Source organism: Stegodyphus dumicola, chromosome 8 (genome assembly GCF_044657685.1).
Source record: "Stegodyphus dumicola isolate Sdum_Otavi_A_Nest chromosome 8, ASM4465768v1".
NCBI lineage: Eukaryota > Metazoa > Arthropoda > Arachnida > Araneae > Eresidae > Stegodyphus > Stegodyphus dumicola.
The window spans coordinates 62,888,616-62,906,079 of record NC_140775.1 but is presented as its reverse complement, the minus strand read 5'-3'; the positions used below and the strand labels follow the sequence as shown (position 1 = coordinate 62,906,079).

Below are 17,464 nucleotides of genomic sequence, written 5' to 3'. Positions count from 1 at the left end.
GGGGGTTGCCAGAAGATTTTTGGGGTCGCCAAATTTTTATGAAATGCATTATGCCTGCATGATGCATACCATACAGTGTACATATAAAGAGTGAAGCGCCGTCACTCACTGTTTAATTGCAATTTCATGCTGTCCGCTCTTTCTTTGACCGTAATGCGTAATATATGTAAAGTGTGATGACGCAAGTTTTTCACTCCGGTAGATAGCGCTCTCTTCGCGGTAATTCACTAGTTTTACTGAAAAGCGCCTATTTGACTAGACGTTGACCGCAGGGAGAGGGGGGAAATTCGCTTCCGTGATCAGCCAATCAGATGGCGAGGTACGTGGTGTATCTGATAGTCAGAGGAAGACGTGGAGTGTTCGCATGAAGTTGTAGCATATAGCAGTTGGCCTGCAATTGTTTTTGTTTATCCTCGAGTTTTATCATGTGACGTTGTGTAATTATGATTTTTATATTTTTATCGGGCTTTGCTACTCTTTGTTATCAGGTATGTACTATCATTAGAGAAAGATTTCTGTTAATTTTATTGAATTTCTCGAAAAAAACTGATAAAATTTTATATATTATTTGTTTTAGTTTAAATAATTTAACCCCTATCTTCATAATGGATAAATGGGTAATACGTATACCAGGTACATCTTCAGCTAACAAACGAACAAATACTGATGAGGAGTCGCAAAATACTGAACTAAATGCCCGATCTAAAAAAATAAGAAAATACAATGAGGAATTTATTAAGTATGGTTTTACATTTTGTGTTGTTGATGATGAAGAACGCTTGATATGTGTCATTTGCAACGAAAAATTAGCAAATGAGAGCATGAAACCAGCTAAATTAAAAAGGCATCTGGAAACTAAACATAAAGAACTTCAAAATAAACATGCCGATTTTTTTCAAAGACGAGCTGAAAATCTGAAAATTCAAAGTGCACATTTAAAGAAATTTACAATAATACCTCAGAAAGCATTACGAGCTTCTTTAGAAGTTTCTTATCTAATAGGAAAAACAATGAAACCCCATACAATTGGAGAATCCCTTATCCTTCCTGCAGCAACTAAGATGACATCAATTATGCATGGCGATAAATATGGAAATGAACTAAAAACAATACCGTTATCAAGAGATACCGTGTCTCGGCGTATTTCCGAAGTCACGAAATATCGAGTCAGAAGCCATAAAACGCATACAAAATTCATCTCTATTTGCTTTACAACTGGACGAGACTACCGATATTACTAAAATGTCACAACTAATTATTTACGTTAGGTTTATTTTTAATGAAGATATAACAGAAACGTTTTTATGTTGCAAAAGTTTGGAAGGAAAAACAACTGGAGAAAAAATATTCGAAGTAATAAATGAATATTTTGAAACAAAGTCCCTTACCTGGGCAAACTGTGTTGCGGTTTGTACTGATGATGCTGCAGCATTAACAAGTTCGAATAAAGGGCTAAGAGGCTTAATTCAGAAGGTGGCGCCTCATATGGTATTTAATCACTGTATGATTCATCGGCAAGCTCTTGTTGCAAAAGATATGGATGAAGAGTTGCACAACATGTTACAAGACGTTGTTAGTTCAATTAACTACATTAAATGCAACAGCCACAACAGCCGTCTCTTTTCAATACTTTGCAATGAGATGGGCTCAATGTATGAGAGATTACTGTTACACACCGAAGTCAGATGGCTTTCACGTGGGAAAATACTGCGACGGATATTTGATTTGAGAAATGAAGTGTACATGTTTTTAATCGAAAAGAAACATAGATTGGCAAGTTATTGTATCAATGAAGTTTGGCTAGGGAAGCTGAGCTATTTAGTTGATATTTTCGAAAAACTTAAACGACTTAAATCTGAGCTTGCAGGGTGAGAATTCAACTATCATAACTTCAGCCAGTAAAATTCAAGCTTTTAAGAATAAGCTTAGTCTCTGGCAAAATGAACTGAATAAAAACAACACCGACATGTTCCCTTGCTTTAACGATTTTATCAAGGAAAATAATATAGATATATTTCCATTTAAAAACATCATTTCCAATCACATTGAAAAGTTAAAGGAAAATTTTTCAAGAAGATTCGAGGATTTTCCTGAAAACGATCTTGGTTGGATTCGTGATCCATTTTCCTTTGACATATGCAGTTCAACTCTTCAAATTAGCGAGAAAGAGCAATTGATAGATCTAATTAGTGATTATACTCTTCGAAATCAATTTAAGACTCAACCTTGCCAAAAATTTTGGCTATCCGTGGAAAAACAATATCCCGTTTTATGCAAGAATGCCATCAGAGTGTTAATACAATTTACATCAACGTATTTATGTGAAACTGGATTTAGCAAACTAGTTTCAATAAAAACTAAATTCCGCTCGCGTTTAAACCGTGAAGATGATATGCGAATTGCAATTAGCAACATACATCCAAACATCGATGAGATAATTAGAAACTTGCAGCCACATACATCTCATTAAAGGGCAATTTACTGATTTTTGTGTTATACAAAAAGTATTTTCTTAAAATTATAAATAAAATTAATATGAGTCAGATATGATGATGTTTCTATTCGATGAAACGAAAGAAATGCGCGAACATCGTATTTGTGAACATTTATGTCTAGGGGTCGCCAAAAATTTTCTCTCTACAAAAGGGGTCGCAGTCGAAAAACGTTTGCGCACCACTGAGCTAGAGCCTTTTATTGCTTTACTAGCAGCTTCGCTTCCAGCCTTCGTGAGGCTTTTAAATGTACCTGAAAAATGTCTGAAGGAAACACCAAACGTTAAATTTAAAAACTGCGAAGAATTTTACTCTGCAGAACAATTCATAAAAAAAGTTATTACGTATAAAAAATTACAATGAAATAAGCAATATCCCTTAATACCAATATTAATTATCCTAATAAATAAATTAAGCAACGTCCCTTTGCAAAATCTTAAGAACTGAAATGGTATAAAGGAGGTTAAGAACTTTGTTTCCTAAAAAAATCACTCAAAATTTTTCAATATCTTAAAAACAGTGAAATGAGCAATAAATAACATAAAAGAATACAAAAAACAAAAAATTCTGAAAAGCAAAGTATAATTAATCATATTTTATCTTATATTTTCAAGAGAAAAAAATTACTATGAAATAAGCTATATCCCTTAATACAAATATTAATTATCCTAATAAAAAAATTAACCAACTTTCCGTTGAAGAAAAAAAATCATACAAAACTTTTCAATATCTTACAAACAGTGAAATAAGCAAAAAATAACATGAAAGCAACTCAAAAAACATAAAATTCCGCGCGGAATTTTACTCTACAGAACAACTTTATCAAAAAAAATCTATAAAAATGTATTATATATATATATATAAATGACAATGAAATATGCCAATCTCTTAAAAACAGTGACATAATAAATGCGATGAAAAATTGTTGCCAAACCCATATTTCTAAAAGAATGAAACTATTCAAAATGATGCGATTTCATCAAAAAGCTATCAACAACAATAAGACAGAAAAATTGTTGCCAAAATCACATTTTTAAAGATGTGAGATGTGAGAAGTGTACTCGGAAGCTTCATTTAAAAAAATTTCTAAAAATACAAAATATTATCATTTTTCCAATTTTTTTTTTTTTTTTTTTTTTTTTTTTTTTTTTTTTGTAAAAGCAATCGCAAGGATGAAAGCTTAACGCGTCCAAAAATCAAAGAAAAATAAAAAAAATAAACTGTACATTTTAAAAAATAAACGTTTTTAGAAAAAATCCCCCTGAAAAGGTGTTAAGCTCCCTTTGTTAAATAAATTCGTATTTAATCGATTTATTGAAACACGAAATTTATTTTAAGTTTGTAAAATAGCTAAGTGCCTACGTTTCATGACGATGTGAAAATGGAGTGTGTAGAGTAAAATCTCGCTTTCCTATAGCCCATTATGTCTCAAAATGACGCGATTTCGTCACAAAACATAAAATAAAAATATTCGAATTCGAATTTCGAAAAATTCGATTATTGAGATTTATTATTGAGATACGCTGGCTCTTGTGTAGATGCACATATGTACCAAATTTCGTAGCCGTGGGTCTATTAGCTTACGCGCAGCGCGAACGAAAGGCACACACACACACACACAGACAGACTCTTTCTTTTATTACTCGTATATGTAGAGAAGAGATTATCTACCTATGACCCTTTAGCTGCCATAAAACTCTGTTTTGAGTTAATTATCAGATTCTTTAGGTCCAAAATTCTTTAATTCTTTAGTGAAACAATAATAGGAACAGATTATTGAAAATAATGAAATACTTACTCTTTGACATTAAGTCAACTATATCGCAGAGATTTAAAAATGATCCATTTTTTTCTTGCTTCATAGGTATGGAATAACTTTATTAAAACTGCATATTGTGTTAGAAAGCAGATTAAACTTTTACAACTGCTGAACAGTTCTTTCGAAAATGGCAAAATACCGCTTTATACAATATACGCCAAGAAATCTCATAAATTCCACATAAAATTTTGGCTTTTAGCTGATCTAAGGCAGACCATTGAAGAAACATTTGGAGAACATGTTGTTTCTCATGTAGAGACATTAGGTTATTTGGAAGCAGGTGACATGAAAAATGAGCAACGCCTTCTACGGGAATCGAACCACGAACCTCTGGAATACGCGCCCAGCGAGCACACCACTACACCACGAAGACACGCTAAGAAAGCGCGGGATAAATACCTGATACTCGGTCTAACCCTTTTATAACGTCGGAAGATATGCTGCTAGGGATAACTATATATATATTCTTTTTATATATATATTCTTTATTTTTTTAATTAATAAAAGATGAACTAATGAAGGACATAGTTATGTTGCATCAATCGTGCAAATCAATCGTGCAAAAGCCTTTTGTACGGTATAACATTAATATTAATTGTTTATGTTGTAAAAGAGAAAATGTTGCCATATAATTCTGTAAACTTGTACTCGTTGCAAATAGGTGTGAGATCATTGAAAGTTTAGAAAAAAAAAAACATAAATTTGTTTCTTAATAGGCTTTTTGAGTTGTTTAGTGCAAACAATATTTTAATTAAGTGAATTAGATATTACAGTGGTAGTTTTAATATTAATTCGTTCACAGGAAAAGGAGTCCTAAAAACAAATCATAGGATCAATAATATTATTACAGTGTTTAGTATTTAAAACACTGTCGTTGATTTAAGAATAGATGTTGTTAGCATGCTGCGCAGGAACTTGAGAAATAATTTGACAAGTTTCTGATGATTTTCAATAACGCAACGCGTAAAAAAAGGAAATTATTGAGAGATTTTTAATGAAATTATGAAACCTTTGCAAGTTCATTATCGGATGAAAATTCAGTCTTCGCAACCTTAGAAAAAACCTGAAGTCCAGAAGGTATCATCAAGCTGAGCATTAATTTTGTATTGTTCCGTCGCATCAGAAAAGCTGAGTTCCACAGAAAGCATGCAAGGAAAACCCCCAAGGACCTGACACCTCAAATAAAAGTAAAGGGCGTGTCGATATTTGATAAGAGTGTGAGGCTCCTTTAATTTTATTAACCAGTTATTTTATATTTTGGCTGTCACTTCTCCCTTTCCGTTTTCCCTCTACAATTAAAGTTAGTTCGCATGTACTTAAGGTTAGAGTTTTGAGTTGTCTCTCAGAACCAGATCTTGAAGTCTTTTGGCAATTTCTTTTTGATGGAATAATATAACTATCATTTGATAAATCGAATTCAATTGTTGCAGTTGAATTAATACACTAGGATTGTATTAAGATCAGATGAAAGATAATGAAACAGAATGAATTTCGGTATTGGATTCTTCGTGAGAACTAATATCCGAAGCAGAACTGTCATCGAATAATTCTTGTAAAATTTTTACTATTTCTTAATCTGTAGATATGTTCTTCCAACGGTTCTACGTGACATGCTCAATTGAGAAAATTTATAGATTAGAAAAGGGAATCGGAAGCTTCTAACAAGGCAAACAAAATAAAGCCTTGGCACAGAAGAAGGCGAAGAACTTACTAAAACAGTCAAGAAACTAAACTTACTAAAACAGACAAGAAAAGTGAAATCTGTTTGGAACTTTACCACTTTGGGAAAGGAGAGTCTCACTTTTCTTCCAATCAGCTATCGAACAACATTTAACATAAAAATAAAACGAAAACCCAAACAAATTGGGAAGCCGTTGCTAAACAAAACGGAGTTAGCCTGTTACTAAACAAAGCAAGGAAAGAGCAGTTAAAATAACTGCTATTTATAGTTCTAGGTATATACAGTTATACAGAGGTTATAATTAAAGTTACCCTATTTTTATGCAATGTGTAAAAGAAGTTTTGTAAATTTGGAGCGTTTTAAAACGTCAGTTCTCAATGTCGTAAACTCATGCTTCTTCATGACTTTAGAAAAGAAAGAAGGAGATTTACTGATCAAATTGGTTTTATCAGAACTGCAGGAATTTTTAACTGCACTGCAAGAATATCGACGAGAGAAAGGTTTATAAAAATGGCGTATGTCGAGGCAATGTTTGAAAATATTATTATTAAATTTGAAGTGACTCGTGGGAAGTTGTGTGCGCTGCGAGGAAGAGGACGGAAACGGATTTCAAATGAAACCGTGGAAGAAGTTGTCCTTGGCGTAGTTCAAAAGAGCGACTGGTTCCCAATATTCTTCGAGAAGCACTCGAGCTGAGGCTCGTGATTTATCTTACCATTGTCGATAGTACGAAACGTTATGCGATCCATTGGAAAGTGGTATCCATACAAGGGTTAGGAGCGCCTCCTGCAATCACGCGCAAACGCACTGATTTTACTAACATCCTTTTGACCAGCATAGCCGTTGACAATGCATGTGGCATTCGAAGATTTTGTGGTCGGCTTAATTGCATTCTGACCTCAATGGAGCATTTAATATTATCCATTGTCGCATGTGGAGAGCCTAAAGTCCTAATAATGTGGATGAACGGTACCTGCGTCCTGATTACATTATTGCATGCTGTGGCTTTACTGCTGATTTCATTCTTGGCCCCCTTTTTTTTTTTTTTTTTTTTGAGGAGAACATTTCTCAGGTCTCTGAAAGATGGTTCATTATGGGTCCTTAATAATCTTCTAAAATAATCTTTTAAATTAGGACAAAAATTATTTTGTCATCTCAGTATATATTTAAGATAAGTAAAATATATCAAAATATTTCGAAAGAAAATTTAAAAAATCAAATTTTATTAAAACCTTAATTTCTTTTGAATAACTACAAGAAAATCAGAGTATGAATTCCCTCATGATGCAGAAAAGGGACTTGAAACAATTTAATGCATTTTCTTCCAAGTTTTATTGTTTTTCGATTCGCGAAATTCCGAAATGAAATTTAAATCTTATTAGTAAATGATAAATTATTTCACCTGACTTTTCATCCAATCACTGCAGTAAGTTAAATTCTAGAAAGTTTTAATATTATTGAATAGAAGAGTAATAACGAAATGTGCAAGCTTCAGTTTTCCTTAAACGATGTGATTTGAATAAATCTCCGCTCCTCGATTTTTTTTTTTTTTTCATTATTTCATTTTTATTTTTGAACTTCTTTCCTTTCCCTATTCCATCCTTTTACCTCCATTTTCGAAGTTCCAATCATCTCTAAAGTTTTCCCACTTTCAAATTTTTTCTTCACTTTCACTTACTTTCGTGATTTTTCATTCGAGTTTGAAATTGGGTGTTACTCTTTCCCTCCCATCCATTTGATTTTTTCTTTAATCTGTGAGTGCGAAAATTATAATTCATTGTTTGAAATGTTCTATATACCAGGCACTGGATTTACTTGAGTATATGTAAACACAGATGTTGGGCACTGAGTCACAGTTAACTTCAGTGTATATATTATAAGGAAAGTTCCACTTTCTCTAACTCATGTTAGTAAGTGGAAAATCGTTATCTTGTTAAACTCATTAATATTTGAGAAGGTAGCTTTAATAGCTTCAGTTATTTTTCGAAAGAATGTGTTGGGATAGTAATACTTAGTCATAAAATTTCGTTCTGCTTCGGAAAAACTCATCTCCATGTTGCACTCAACAGTTTTTAAAGTTAAACAGCATTAACCGCAAATGAACTTTCAGGTGATATATTACTTGAAATATTATAACCACGTCATCCATTGAAAAAATTGCCATTAATATCCATCTTGGAAATTCCATATTTTCAATTTTTACTACCTTGTACGAAGTAAAAAGGAAGTATTGTAATCGCGAAAAGCTTCAGGCAGCATATTTCAACGAAAATATCCACTTTGACCGCTTTCGAATGCAATTTAACGATGTTTTTGCATGATATCTGTACGTAAGAACAGAATAAAAGACTCTTTTCCTCTAAAAAACTAAAAAACTGCTTTAAAACTAATTCTGAAGAGAATTTTTCGTGGCGTCTGTACAAACGTATGTACGTACGTATCTCGCATAACTCAAAAACGACTAGCCTCAGAACGTTGAAATTTTGTATATAAGACTGCTATAACATGTAGATGTGCACCCCGTATTTTGGTTGCAATCGGCCGCACCAAACGTATATAAATATATTTATATATATATCCACTCTGTTACTCGGCTCAGTGATCTCAGTTTCTTTACTCTTATATGTTTGTAAATTGTAAATTTTTGCTTTAAAAATGATTGAATTATGTTGTTCTTATCTTCCGGTTAAGGTTTTTATGCCTTTAGTAAATCTGTATGCAATATTTTTAGAATTATCAACAATTTTAAAGTTGTTTAAGTGCCGCTAAGCCTAATATTTTTTTGATGGCGGCCATTGCTTGTTTACATTTGAAACAGCAGAATAGTGGATTTGTTGCCAATCTAGAGAAACTTAGCTTCGAAACAACAAAGATAACGCCTTCATTTATTATTTAAATCATGCTTAATCCTTTATAGAATTTTTTCGAGGAAATAAGTGTTTAAGAATTACTTCGTAATTTTTAATACAGATATTTTGAGTTTTTATGTATTTTTGCCTTGTCGCGATGTGAGAACGGAATTAATTGAATGAGAAATACTCAATCGTCTGTGAAGAACTGTTTCTTTTTTGCTTTGTTTGCTTAATTTCTATTATACATCGTTCTAGCTTTATTATAGTATTTGAATAGAACATGTGGCAACGATTAGATAATTCTTTAAATGATGTAAATTTTGTGCATTCTGAGTTATAATATGAACGAAATATAATACTGTTAAGTAAACCTAGCGCCAGAGTGTCGCTATGGTAAACAAAGTGAATTTTAAAGAATGCATTTATTCTATTGTGGTTTATGCGCTGTCGGCGAAGTAGGTTTAATTCAATCTAATAAGTTTAAATGAAATGCAAGAAAAAATGCGTATAATTTAATATTCCGTACAAGGAAGTCATGTGGTGTACACAACATATTTTTTTTTTTTACTTTTGATCACGCAGTATTATCTAAGCGTGATATAGCTGCTATAATAAAAAGAAGAGCATGTTTAATCAAATTTCCGGTTTCGCAGCTTGTTGCAATTGTTTTCGTGTTTTATTTTAATTATCTTTAATTTGAAATTATTTTTGTGTTAATATATATTGTAACCTTTTGTAAATGTGATTTAATACTTGTATTACAAATCTAATAACATTTCTATTGTATTTTTGTTTGTTCAAATGACTGGATTTTATTTTAAAAGCTTTTAGATCTCCTTTGTTTTAACTAATATGTTATTTTAGATTAACATTCTAGACTGCTTTTCTCCGCAAATTTTGTAATAATTTGTTTGGACGTATCAGTGTTCTGCTGATATACCCAATCGTTATTAGTAATTATAACGTTTTCCCTTTTTAAGATCTCTTTTTCTTGATAGTGTATTTTTAGCAATATTATACCAGGAATTAAGTATATGCTGTTTATAATATATATAATATTTCTTTACCCATGCGTTTTTACATTCTTATATAACATATTTGCTTCGCCTTTTATTTGTCACAGCTCATTTTAATCGCTACTTGTTGAATTTTATTAATTAGAGTGAATAGTTAAACTACATTTATTATGCTGAATCAAGGGGAAAAGGTTCCTTTTATAAATAATGCAAATTAATTACACATTCAATATACGTTTATATTATGCGAGACATTTCCATACATTTTCTCCTAAACAATTAATTCTTTTCTTTTTAACAATGCCAGTGTTAACAATATCAATGCATCTTTGTTAAGTTTTCCAGTATTATTGTTTTTAACTTTCTGTTTCCTAACAATGAATTTCTAACCTGACAAAATCCTAAATCTTGATTTCATTTCTTTACTAGTACACTTTAAAGCTTTCCTGTACATCCAAACGCTGCAAATAAGTATACTGGTTTCATAACTTATTAATTTTTCAAATATTGTTATTGCTTTGAAAAAAATAATTACCCAGAAATATTCTCACAAAATGGACAACGGATCGATTTGTTGTGATTTGGCGGATGACTTAATCACAGATGAAATTACTGTCACTAAAAGTAATGAACAAAAATCATTTGCCGAATTCGTAGAAGAGGTAAATTATTTGTTTTATTCCAATTCATTTATTTAAATCCTTATTTTTTCTTTTTACATTTCTTGTAATTATCATCATCTGTCTAATTAAAAGCAGTATTTATGTTATGTTGTTTTGTTTTTATCACTGACTTAAACAACTAGTATGTTTTTGACGAATTGCTCCCAGCGATAAATATCTCAGTTCAACATGAACTGGTTAATCTTTAAATGAATTTACGTTAGTGCTGCGGAATATTCATGATCATTGACGAATGATTATTGTCATACACAAGAAATTACCGTCATTATTTCGATAGTCATCGTCAAATAAATGCTTTACCAAGCTCGTTAATTTAAAATCTTCAACTAAAGATTTACCGTGGAGTCTAATTGAACACTTAGCAACAACTAAAATTCATTTACACTCATGTCCATAAATTAAAGATAATTCGGAGTCACGCGGAAATCGAACTCTAAAACAAATATATCACCTGTAAAATCACTACACACATCTTCAAGAATCATATGCAAATTTCAGGAAGTAACCAGATGACACCGATGGTATGTCACAATGACGAGAGTGCAAGAGAGTGATATATAAGGAATAAAGGCAAAGAAGTAAAATTGTTCGCAGGCGCTTTATAAGCATTTCAGTGCAATAACCGAATAGTTATGACACAAAGGACGCATTTGGATGTTTTTTTACGTGGTAGAATTAAGAATTATCGGCCGTCTGGAATGTGGGCGTACCCAACTGGAAGTATCAGACGAACTTGGAATTGCCTAGAGTGTCATTTTCAGGCTTTGGTAACGATTCCAAGATGATGGTAATGTGAGTAGACGTTACAGCACAGGTCGCCCCAGAGCTACAACGCCGAATGAGGACCGGTATTTGGCAGTTACTGCCAAAAGAAACAGGCGGAGCACAGCCTCAGACCTGTCTCGCCAGCTCTCTTCAGCCACTGGTACTACAATTTCAAGGCAGACCATGTACAGACGCTTAGGGCAGATTGGTCTATATGCTCGTAGACGTGTCAGATGCGTTCCACTTACTGCAACTCACTGTCGCCTGCGATTAGCCTGGAGTAAAGAGCATGCATTGTGGACACCGCAACAGTGGGCTTGTGTGATGTTTTCCGACGAGTCCAGGTTTAGCTTGCAGTCTGATACTCGCCGGAATTTCATATGGAGAACTCCATGTACCCGTTACCACCAAGAAAACATCATTGAACGACACCGTTACGGTGGTGCAGGAGTGCTCGTTTGGGCGTTTGGGGTGGAATTATTCTGGGTTCCAGAACTGACCTGCATGTTCAAATTGGAACCATGACAAGCCAAATCTATCGGGACGTCATTCTGGAACAACGTGTACGTTTGTTTCGGGACGCCATGGGTGCACAATTTGTGTTTATGGATGAGAACGCCCGTCCTCACCTTGCAAACATCGTAAGCGAATGGCTTCAGTCGGAGGATATCACCCGTATTAACTGGCCAGCATTCTCACCGGACTTGAATCCAGTAGAGCACGTGTGGGACATGCTTGGCCAACAAGTTACTGCCCGTCAACCTCCTCCTACAAGTCTACCGGAACTTCGGAGAGCATTGCTTTTTAAGTGGTGTAATATCTCCCAAGATCAGATCGATAATTTGATACTCAGCATGCCTAGGCGTTGTACGGGCTGTATTGCATCGTCTGGGAGACATACAATGTATTAACAATCATACCAACCATGTAATATTGGTTTTTTGTAAATAGGAATTTTTTGTAATTTGCTCCAGGGAGAAAAAATCGCTAATTTTTTTAATAATATCAAACATATAACATCTTTTTTTGCTCTTTACCTTTTGTTTAATGAATAAGCTTTACAAATAAGTCAAATTTGGTTTGCTTCTAACTCTTCCTTTGCCTGATTTTGCATTATATTTAATTTATGGACATGAGTGTAATTGAAAATGCATTTTATAAGATAAATAATGCAAACCAAGTTCTTGCTGCTTCTTGCTTCTGAAATCAAAAAATTAAAAATTGTGATTTTTAGTTGAAATGATTTCATTGGAGGTGATACTTTGTAAACTAAAAGATCGTTAATTCTAGCAGACCAACTTCTCGACAATCAGTACGCGTTAATAACTTAAATTATTCCAAAGCTTGCGAAACTGGAAATGCTTAAATTTGGATAGATTGTTTAGCCATCTGTATATTGTACATGTTCGAAAATGAGAAATCCATCGAAAATATTATTTAAATAATATTTTATATATTTTATATATTAATAATATATTATTTAAATAATATTTTATATATTTTATATATTAATAATATATTATTTAAATAATATTTTATATATTTTATATATTAATAATATATTATTTAAATAATATTTTATATATTTTATATATTAATAATATATTATTTAAATAATATTTTATATATTTTATATATTAATAATATATTATTTAAATAATATTTTCCACCAGTTTTCCGTAATAACATATTTGTTTCAATTACAAAATAAAAATTAGTTCGCATCTGCGTGGAAGAGTTTAAAATAAATTATTTTAGCAATAATAATTATATATTATTAATTATTATGATGGGTAATAATTAATAATATATAATTATTATTGCTAAAATAATTTATTTTAAACTCTTCCAAGCACTTCTTGGAAATACTGTCTTGGAACTAGGAAGTAGAGCTGTCTTGGAACTTCTGATTTCCTTTAAGTTTCTCGGGGGAAAGAAATCAAAGAAAAAAATAATTTAACTGAAATTTCAAAATAATACTTGATAATTATTAGCCCAAAGAGCTATTAATTTCGTTTTGGCATTTTGTAGCGTTTCAGTATAAACGGCGTTTCACATTTAAAATTTTTGCCCTCAAATATTAGAGCCCTGCATTATCTTTAAAGAAATTAAATAATGAACAATAAGCATGAATTGCATGTATGGTTTTCGCATTGTGAAAACCAACGATACCTACAGGCATCAAATTTAGAATAAGTAGTCCTCCACTCGAATATTGGCATCAGGAAACCCAAATTTGGAACCTGGAGTTTGTTTCATTACCTATTTCATATTTTGTAAACCTTTAACGACATATTTTATTAACAAACTTGACTATTTCAAAGCGGGCAATGGCAGCACTCTACAGGGGAAAAAAACATTTTTATCTCTAGCACGCAAGACGGAAGTTTGAAAGATATGCTCTTTTAAATATTTTGCGATATTACTGCTGAAATGAATTTTATGGTTCAAGTGCGAATAACATGATATTTAATAAATAAAGGTAATCAGAAAGCTTTCAGATTATTAGCCCAAAGGGCGTTAGCCCAGAAGTGCTATTAATTTCGTTTTGGCATTTTGCGTCGAAAATTTCAAATGTTTCCCTTTTAAAATTGATGCCACCAAATATTATCGCACTGTGTTATATTTACAGAAACTAAATAATGAAGAATTTGCATAAATATTCGCATAATTCTCGCACTGTAATAAAACAACGGTACCTAGAGCCATCAAAATTTGAATAATTTACGTCTCCAAACAAAAATGGGCATCTTGAAGTCCTAATTTGGTATTTATTTTATTATTGGTTTCATATTTTGTAGCAATTTAACGAATTTTTGATTAATAAACGCGACGATTTCGAAGCGAGCAATGACAACACTATACGGAAAAAAAATTATATCCAGCGCGTGAGACTGTGTATCGGAAATTCTAAAGGTATGCTCATTTTAAAATTAGTATCCGATATTGCTGTTGAATTGAATTTCATGGTTTAAGTGCGAAGAACATGATATTTAATTAATAAAGGTAACACACAAAGTGTTAATAAAACGCCCCTTTGGACGTAATGTAAATTCTGAAAGATTTCCTATTTTTTTTAATTTCCTTTTTTTTTTTTTTTTTTTTTTTTTTTTTTTAAATTTTTAGTGATATTTTGAAGATCATATTTTATACTAGGTCTTAAAAATAAATTTTTGAGTGAAGCTTTACGCTCACAGTTTATGTAAGCAAGTGTAGGTTCTCCCAAATAGAAGTTTGCCAAAAATGAAACTTCTTTTTGCTACATAATATTTATCCTTTTTCTTTGTCTAAAATGTAATAGAACCTAAGCTTGTTTCCTGTAAAGAGTAGTTGTAACTGATTTTATCGAGTAAATCGCTAAATATATAAACCCAGTTATAGAGAAGTTAAATACGGCATTCCTACACAATTGAATTTCTGCTAATCAGTTTCAAGTCATTTAATAAGAGAACACAGAAATATTTATTCTTAAAGATTATAAGTATTTTCCTAGTCATCATCTTTTGAGAAAGTCTTTATTTTTCAGGTAATTGAAGACATTCCCGGATCAGTTATCGATAAAAAGAAAGCCAGTATCTACTCAGGAGACTCTAATGATCCGTTAAATGTTCTGGATAATCTTGGCTTTCTCACAGTAGGGAGAAAACAAAAGGATCTTTTGACTTCAGAGCCTTCTGAAGTTGAGGTGACTTTCTATACGGAGGAATCACGGCTGGGAGACCTCGTTAAGCTGTTTTCCTCCTGCCACAAATTTAAAAATGGCCAGCTGGTTTATTCATCAACGCAACAAGTGACTCCTGAATTATCCACTGCACTTGGTAAATTCAACAGATGGTGGGAAACATGTCATAGTCGATGCATAACAAGCAATAAAGAGGGTAATTTTAAAGTATAACAGAAGCTTTCTAAGTTATGATACTTCATATACCAAAAACTCACAACTGGTTTACCTCCTGAACAGATTTATAACAACATTTTGAAAGGTTTCTAAACATCTGTAAAATTTCTTTAAGAAAACGGCTTAGAAATTTCTAAGGAAATTTATCCTAAATCATTTAGCAATTTCATTATCTTCCTTTGTCTACTGTTTTCCTTTATCGAACAAGATTCCGTTATGAAAATAAATACGACGCCCCCTTAAACCCCTTTGCAAAACCGAAATGATGTAGAGCCAAAAAGATTTTGCGACAAATGTTATGCAAAAAATAGCTCAAGACAAGCGAAGATTGTCAAACAAAGAACTATATAAATATGCCAAACATACCTTAAAACATAAAATAAAAAACTAAAACTAAACTCAGTGGCACAAACAGCCCTAATAGGCCAAGGCCTGTAGTGCCCCGAAATCTGCTTTCTTGACCGTGGGCCCCGGAGTGCGTTAGCATATGCCCTGAACAAGTGATCAGCTTCTCGCAGGACCCCGAGTGTTTAGTCCGCAAGCGAACTTGATACTCATTTTATCGACCCAAGGGATGGAAATCAAGGGATGAAAGGCTGGGTCGACCTTGCCCAGCCCGGGGTTCGAACTCCGGACCTGCGGTGCTGCTGCGCGATGCGCTAGCCACTGCGCCACTGGGTATCAAACGTAAAATAACATAAAGAAATAATGAAACGATAAATATTCAACTAATATAGATGTAATATGTATGATATAATGCCAGTTTTTAAAAATGAAAAGCGAGTGATAACTGAAATCCCTAAATGTGAATGCAAAGTTAGTGGCACTTTTAACTATCGGAAATTCGGTTGTAGAAGATACAACGCTTACAATGTAAGATAAAGGATGCGAAGGTCATTATTTTATCGTGAGTTGTATCACTCGCATCTATTGGATCTACAATTTCTAAGCCTGCCTACTCCGATGTCAAAAGACGAAACCTGCGTTTTTCTGAATGCAAAAGTTATCAGATAATACAATTGACATTAAAAACCCGTTTTATATTATATATTTTTAAAGGCAATCAAGTTGACTTGTCAAAATTACCTGAAATCGACATGCTGTATCATAATTTTCTTCAATAATTTCGTAAAACTAAAGCTGAAACATAATTTCAGTGTTAACCTTTCTTCATGAAACCGAAAACCGTCTTTAATTCTTTCGTTAATTGAAAAAGATGTTAATTTTTCTCAAGAAAATGCAAATTTTCATAAAATGGAGGGACCTATTCGCATCTACAGTTATACAGTTAGTTCACAGTGAAAAGTTTTTCACGGACTATTTTCAATTGGAAACTTCATTAAATTTTATGAGCTTTTTCATGCGAATATGAAGTTTCAAAAACGTGCTTAAGTACACTTTAATTTTTTGTTAAAGGTTTTTTTATCTTGTCTTTTAGCATTGATTTTTAAAAAGAAGTTTTATAATATTTTTTTTTTTTTTTTTTTTTTTTTAGTATTTCTTTACTTAAGAATACGGTTCCTTAGTATGAAGAATAGTTTTCGAATAATATGATATTTAAACATTGTTTTAAAACTGAGAATTTACTTAACGTTTTAAAATATACAATTTTCCAATACTTAAAACTGTCTTTATAACCATTTTTTGTTTTAAATTTGCTTTTCTTGTATATGCTTCAGTTTCCATTCCCATTTAAACTGCCATATGATGCGAATTTATCGTTTTTTCATATTATCATTCAGTGAACCTCATCCTTCTGTTCACTTATATAATAAGTTTTTTTAATATTTTTCTCTGTGTTAAATTAAAGTACATATTAACAGACTGGTGGATATTTATTAAATTTGAATATTTTTTCAATTGTTTATAGCAGTATCATCTAAATCTAAAAGAATAAATATATCACGCACCCCATCTTTTTTCTGTATATAATAGGGCACTCAGTTTCATTTGTACTCTGTATAAAGTCTCATTATGAGATTCAATCTTTTAATCATCAGAACCGTGCATTTCGTTTGAGCCAACTGAAACCTATAATTGCTCTTTCCTCTTACTTCTGAATTTTTGCATTGCATGCATTAACGCTCAGATCTATTGTCGATATTTAGAAGATTTGACTATAGTTTAGACGTTGTATAGTTTACATAGATAATTCTGAACTTTAAAAACACAAAAATTAAATCTTTACTTCCTATACATATCAGGTAATAATGAAATTCATTTCGCATTTATAGCCATTTTAACTAAGCGCGAGGAAG

The 17,464-nt window shown here is 32.2% G+C and overlaps 1 protein-coding gene across 1 annotated transcript; it reads left to right on the top strand.

Moving 5' to 3' along the window:
- The first annotated feature begins 356 nt into the window (after positions 1-356).
- Positions 357-15,203, top strand: LOC146995864 (uncharacterized). Its single transcript, XM_085822993.1, has 2 exons — positions 357-488; positions 14,835-15,203. Exons 1-2 carry the CDS (start codon positions 444-446, stop codon positions 15,201-15,203), a joined length of 414 nt encoding a protein of 137 aa, XP_085679119.1. The 5' UTR covers positions 357-443.
- The last annotated feature ends 2,261 nt before the right edge of the window (positions 15,204-17,464 follow it).